Here is a 6,832-nt window from a genome sequence, read left to right on the forward strand (position 1 = left end):
CAAAATAAATTTTGCTGATGGTTTAGAAAATGTTTTGTACTGGTTGCTTGGAGCTTGCAGTGATCAATGGTTTCCAGGGAGGGCAATAACAGCAAATTTACATGAGGAGACGGAAACTGGAAGGTGTTTTGCTAATATGGTAAAAAAACAAAAAAACAGGTATTACCGTCCTATGTTGTATAGTAGTATAATTCTCTAGTAAGTGGAGGTAAGTGGACTTTTGTAAGCGGAGGAGGACCCCGAATCCAGTGGACATCCAGGGGATGGGCATTGAGATAGTCAAGACCTATAAGACCTGGGTGTTCTCCTCAATAATAAACTAGACTGGGCTGATCACCTGGGTGCGCTGCACAGAAAGGGCCACAGCAGACTCCACCTGCTCAGGAGGCTGAGGGCCTTCGGAGTCCAGGGGCCACTTCTTAGGGCCTTTTCCAACTCTGTAGTAGCATCAGCCATCTTCTTTGGAGTGGCCTGCTGGGGGAGTGAATACCAGTCAGGATCAGAAATAGACTTGACAGGCTGATCAGAAGGGCCAGATCTGTCCTGGGGAGCCCCCGGACCCAGTACAGGTGGTGGGTGACAGAAGGATACTGTCTGTGGTGACCTCCATGCGGAAGAACAAATCCCACCCCATGTATGAGACCGTAATGGCACTGGGAAGTACTGTAAGTGACTGGAGGTCCTTCCTCCCACCCGTGGTCAGGCTGTATAATCAACATCAGGCTAAGTGAAGATCACTCCGCACAGAGAACTAAATGATCCTGGGGCCTTCTTTTCTTTTTATTTGCTCCTAGTATCTTTTGTAACTGCTATTCTGAGCTTGTATGTGTTCTTTCTTGTAACATATTACTGTATTATCCATGCTTCTGTAACACACTGAATTTTCCCATGGTGGGACTATGAAAGGATTATCTTATCTTAACTATGTATGTTCATACTGTAAAAAACTGCAACAGGACTTTTCTCTCCACATTTGTCTGCCTTTTTCGAGCGGAAACCCGGGTGATCCCATTGTAGTCTAAGCGGATTAGGTTTACATTCATGGGGTCCTCTTAGGAAACCCAAAGGCAGGTGCAAACCTAGCATCAATCTACAGAAATGCAGACACCCCCCCCCCCCCCCACACACACTAAATTTTACAATCCCAGCAACGTGAATGAGATTTTATTTAATCTGATACACACATTGTGGGGGCAAAAACGACATCTTCGAAATTGTGAATATTTTCGAAAAACAAAGCATTTTAATTTTACCTGTATAAATTTTGTGTTATTTTTGCAAAATTGCTTCATTTTTTTCTAAAGCAGTTGCAGCAAAAAAGAAAGTCACCAAATTTCCATTTTTATCAATATTTCAATATTAATAAAGCAATTGAAGTGAGAGTCATGTGACACAGCGAACCTTTAAGAATCCCATACATTGTTGTGCAGTATGAAGGATCGGAACTCCTCTCCGGCTTTATATAGTGTTTCCATATAAAATGAATCATGAATATTTTACGCGATTGTTCTCTGGAGAAGCCACAAATTTATTCTCTATAGACATGTGTTTGTCTTTGAGAAATAATTGACTATTACTAAAAGGAATAAACCCAAGTAAAAATAAATTCTGTATTAATGCACAATTTAAAATAACCCATGACGAAGTGAAGGTGTAGTCAAAAATTATTTAATGATTCAATCAAGTTTCAGAAACAAAAAATGGTGGTGTTCAGTGGCTTAACTAGGAATGACGGGGCTCCGTGGCGAACTTTTGACATGGGGCCCCCCGACCAACACCGAAGACCCCAACTGATATTCTTCACTATGCATGATTATGCCCCATAGTGGCCCCTGCACACAGTATTATGCCCCATAGTGGCCCCTGCACACAGTATTATCCCCCATAGTGGCCCCTACACACAGTATTATGCCCCATTGTGGCCCCTACACACAGTATTATGACACATAGTGGCCCCTGCACACAGTATTATCCCCCATAGTGGCCCCTGCACACAGTATTATTCCCCATAGTGGACCCTGCTCACAGTATTATGCCCCATAGTGGCCCCTACACACAGTATTATCCCCCATAGTGGCCCCTACACACAGTATTATCCCCCATAGTGGCCCCTACACACAGTATTATGCCCCATTGTGGCCCCTACACACAGTATTATGACACATATTGGCCCCTGCACACAGTATTATCCCCCATAGTGGCCCTACACACAGTATTATGCCCCATTGTGGCCCCTACACACAGTATTATGACCCATATTGGCCCCTGCACACTGCACACAGAACTAATGATTATGAGGATGACCATGAGGTCTTCCTCTTTCTCTTCTGTTTTTCCTTAGCTGCCATGGACTCCTAGTATATCTTCTCTTCTCAGCTTATCTGTGTCTACATCTGTAATATATTACTGTGTATTATCCTGTATCTGTATTACTATGCTGCTGTAACACGCTGAAATTTCCCCAATGTGGGACTATTAAAGGATTATCTTATCTTATCTTATCTTATTATGCCCCATTAAGAAACAAAGTATTAAGAAGGATTTTTAAAAAGTCCAATAAGGGTTAATTTTATTGTAGCAATTTGAGGCAAAACTGAGATAGAACCGCTCTACACGGCCATTGTGTTTTGTTTCCAGAATGCGCAGTTTATAGGAAATAGTGTCTTCATTTTTAAGAAGCTAAAAACATAGAAACATAAACTAGAAACATATGATTGAGTTGAAGGAGAGTTGTAGGAGTCCATACGCCGCGCCTTCTGGTGGTGCCGAACATACTTTCCGTAACTTAGGAAAACAAAATAGCGTTTGAAGACAAACATTCAATTCCTATATCTGTTTCCTTTGTTACAAAGGAGTAGAGATGAGTAAGATGATTCAAAACGAGCCACATTCTTTAAAAAAAAAATTCCAAAAATATCTGCCAAACTTGATATTTTTGGGGTTAGCCAACCACAAATGATTATTATACTATGGTTTCTATGGATTAACAAGTGTAGGCCGAGTGGAGGTGCATAAACACAATAAACACTTCCAATATACAGTAGATACTCACTCCAATTCACCCCTTCTGGGTTTCTTCAAGGTGTCCAGCACTTAATTGCAGTCCCTATCCATTCTCTTTGACTTTTTTGGGTAATGTCACAGGCACTGCGGGACCACTGAGGTCTGTGGTTAGGCCACAGCAACATGTGGGGTACATCAATGTTATGATGCTTTAACACAAATTTCATGATTTCGGAGCGCCCCACTGAACCACTGAAGCAGTCATCCGAGGCCAAAAAAGAATGGAAGGCAACTTACGACAAACGCAACAGGCCGCAAATGGCATAAGGGAGCCCAGGAGAGGTGAGAGAAGGTGAGTATCGGAGGTTTATTATTTTATACAACTCCACAGGGTTTTCCTTTATTATACTCTGTTATCTGAAGAGACCTCAGAATATAATAATGACAAGCTTGGTGGGAGAACCTTGGAAATATTTGTTGCAACCCAGTGGCATAATTAGGAATGGCAGGGCCCCGTGGTGAACTTTTGACAAGCCCCCCCCTCCCCTCCCCAACCGACACTGACGCCGAAGACCTCGACTGACCCCCTCCTCCGCACTCTATTATGTTCCTTAGTAGCCCCTACACACAGTATTATGTCCCATAGTGGCCCCTGCACACAGTATTGTGTCCCTTAGTGTCCCCTGCACACAGTATTATACCCATAGTGGCCCCTGCACACAGTATTATCCCTCATAATGGCCCCTGCACACAGTATTATCCCCCATAGTGGCCCCTGCACACAGCATTATACCCCATAGTGGCCCCTGCACACAGTATTATGTCCCTTAGTGTCCCCTGCACACAGCATTATACCCCATAGTGGCCTCCTCACACAGTATTATGTCCCTTAGTGTCCCCTGCACACAGTATTATGTCCCTTAGTGGCCCCTGCACACAGCATTATACCCCATAGTGCCCCCTGCACACAGTATTATGCCCCATAGTGGCCCCTGCACACAGTATTATGCCTCATAGTGGCCCCTGCACACAGTATTATAGCCCATAGTGGACACCCATAAACAATTATTATACTCTGGGGTCTTTTCAGACCCCAGAGTATAATAATCGGAGACCCGGGGAATAAAAAGATAAAAAAATTACTGTTTATTACCTGTCCCCTGGCTCCTACGCTGTCTTCTCCGCTGCCGTCCTTCTTCTATGACGCCGGACGTCACATGACCCGGGAAGCAGGGCGAGTTCATGTGACGTCAGACAACTAGGAAGGAGGCCTGGCAGGATCATGGAGAGATAAGTAACAGTGTTTGTTACGTTCCTTTACCTCTTCCGGTCTGCAAAGACCCCCAAGTATGATGATAGTATTTTTGGGGCCCGCGGGGTCACTTACCGATCCCAGCCCAGCCAGGATCAGCAAGTAAATAGGGCCTGTAACGGCCTATTAAAAAAAAAAAAAACCCACAGTGGTAGCGGCTGTCACCGGGCCCCCTAATGGCCCGGGCCCTGTGGCCCCTCTGCGGTAGTTACGCCACTGTTGCAACCTTATATACTGACTGTCCTGGCTGTTCCATTACTCAAGCTTCTATAGTAGTGATTGGTTGCAAAAATTGTATTTCCTACCTGATACCGGTTATGCTTCTGGCCATTGAGCCTCCATATGTACCCATTCAGGCACTGCAACCTTTGTAGAAAAAGTTGCTAAATAATAAATTATATATGGCATTTTTAACCTCCTTATTCCTTAAACTATAAACCAAAGGATTCAGCGTAGGTGTCATTGCAAGGTAAAAGACTGAAAATATTTGGTCAAGTTCCTCAGAGTGAGCTGATGGAGGGATCATGTACATACAGAGTAAGGTCCCATAAAATATTAATAGGATAGTAAGGTGAGAGGTACAAGTGGAAAAAGCTTTTTTCCTTTGTCCAGTAGAATGTAAGCCTAGAATATTTACCAAAATTTTACCGTAGGACATCAAAATGAGCACAAAAGGACAAAGCCCCATGAGCAACGCCTCCACCATTATCATCGTCTGAAACTCATAGATATCACCGCAAGAAATCCTTGTCAATGTTTTAATGTCACAAAATATCTGCTTGATGTGTGTGGATCTGCAGAAGGACAGACGGGATGCAAAAACGGTAACAAAAAGTGAATTGCAAAATCCAGAACACAAGCTACCGGCTACAAGTAGGACACACTTCTTCTTGTCCATGAGTAACACGTAATGTAACGGAAAGCAGATGGCAACGTAGCGGTCATAAGACATCACAGTCAACAACCAAATTTCTGTGCAAGCGAAGGAAGTGAAAAAATACATTTGTGTGAAACAAGCGGTGAATGAAACCCGATTGTTTCCCGTAATAATGATGTCCATTAGTTTCGGAAGTGCCACTGAAATGTACAAGACGTCTACAAAGGAGAGGTTACGTAGGAAAAAATACATTGGTTTCTGCAGATGAGAATCTTTGAAGAGTATCACGATTATGACCATGTTCCATAGTAGACATATGAGGTAGAGGAAGAGAAAAGTGGGAAACAAAAATAATTTTTGACCAAAAAAGTTGGAGAAGGCTATTATATAGAAGTCAGGAACATGAGTGACATTCTCCATCGAAGACTCAACCAATCCACATTTGATAGGGTGTTCTCAATCCAAGATTTGACAGAATCAAGGTTCCTAGGAATCCAGCCAAGAGTTCTAAAGAAGACTGTAACAGAAAAAGATGTGACTCTAAGATCGGAGTCTTGGTCTATTATTGTGCAGACAAAACCTTAGCAATTAGAAGTAAAATACTCATATTTTGGTCCAGACTGTTGGTACATACAAGCATGTGGGAGCAAATCCTGACTGGCACAAGATCCAAACGCTAATAGAAAAACAAAAAGAAAATACATTGTATTTAGGGTGAATTTACGAGTCATTTTTGGATTCTTTTAACAATTATGTAAGTCATGTGAAAAATGGACCAGTAACTCAAGGTCGCTTAGTTTTTATTCCATAATTTTGTGAAACTGATGGATTTTCTTGAACAATTTTGCAATAATTGTAGTTAAGGCTGAGGCTCCACGTTGCGGAAACGCAGATTTTGTTGCAGCTTTTTGAGCCAAAGCCAGGATTTGATTTAGTAGATGGGAGAAGTATAAGAACTTCCTATATAATTCCCATTCCTTTTGTAGCCATTTTTGAGTTTAGCCCAAAAAACCGCAGCAACATCTGCAACAGAAAAGGCTGCATTTCCGCAAAGTGGGGCCTCAGCCTCAAAGGTTACAAAGCCTGCACCTTTCAATAGATTCTTAAATATTATTGGGGACTTTTTTTGTTGCAACAATTGCGGTCGCAGGGCAGGTCTTTAATGGGAAGGTGTCAGGGTTGAATAGGAATCTCCAGTGGCTTAAGTAGGAATGACATGGGCCCCCCACAACTGACGCTGAAGACCTCGAGCAACTGACCCCTATGGCCACCCCACCCCCACCCCCGTATTTCTGCGCACACTATAATACCCCATATTGGCCCCTGCACACAGTATTATGCCCAATAGTGGCCCCTGCACACAGTATTATGTCCCACTGTGGACACACATGAACAATTATTATATTCTGGCGTCTTTTCAGACCGCAGAATATAATAATCGAAGACCCAGAGGGATACAAACATAACAAACTACTGTTACTTACCTATTTCCCGACTCCCCTGCATTCTCCGTCGCTGTCGGCCATCTTCCGGGACGTCATGTGACCGGGGCCCTGCGTCGCAGGTCATATGACGTCACGCAAGTAGGATGAAGCCTGCCTGAAGCCTGAAGAGGTAAGTAACACAATTTTTATGTTATC

The 6,832-nt window shown here is 43.1% G+C and overlaps 1 protein-coding gene across 1 annotated transcript; it reads right to left on the reverse strand.

Annotated features, from left to right (window-relative positions):
- Positions 1 to 2,700: 2,700 nt before the first annotated feature.
- LOC142202797 (olfactory receptor 1G1-like) lies at positions 2,701 to 5,612 on the reverse strand. Its single transcript, XM_075273115.1, has 3 exons — positions 4,705 to 5,612; positions 3,413 to 3,479; positions 2,701 to 2,784 (listed from the first exon to the last, which is right to left on the reverse strand). Exons 1-3 carry the CDS (start codon positions 5,610 to 5,612, stop codon positions 2,701 to 2,703), a joined length of 1,059 nt encoding a protein of 352 aa, XP_075129216.1.
- Positions 5,613 to 6,832: the final 1,220 nt, after the last annotated feature.

The sequence above is a fragment of the Leptodactylus fuscus genome, chromosome 5 (assembly GCF_031893055.1).
Source record: "Leptodactylus fuscus isolate aLepFus1 chromosome 5, aLepFus1.hap2, whole genome shotgun sequence".
NCBI lineage: Eukaryota > Metazoa > Chordata > Amphibia > Anura > Leptodactylidae > Leptodactylus > Leptodactylus fuscus.

Excerpts from the sequence above, each read along its gene's own strand:
- LOC142202797 (XM_075273115.1), bottom strand. The coding sequence starts at position 5,612 with ATGGAGAATGTCACTCATGTTCCTGACTTCTATATAATAGCCTTCTCC. Across the intron at positions 3,480-4,704 it reads AATGCCATATATAATTTATT|AAATATTTCCAAGGTTCTCC; the intron begins ATTTAGCAACTT and ends CTGGGTTGCAAC. Across the intron at positions 2,785-3,412 it reads AGGTCTCTTCAGATAACAGA|TTACGGAAAGTATGTTCGGC; the intron begins GTATAATAAAGG and ends TGTTTTCCTAAG.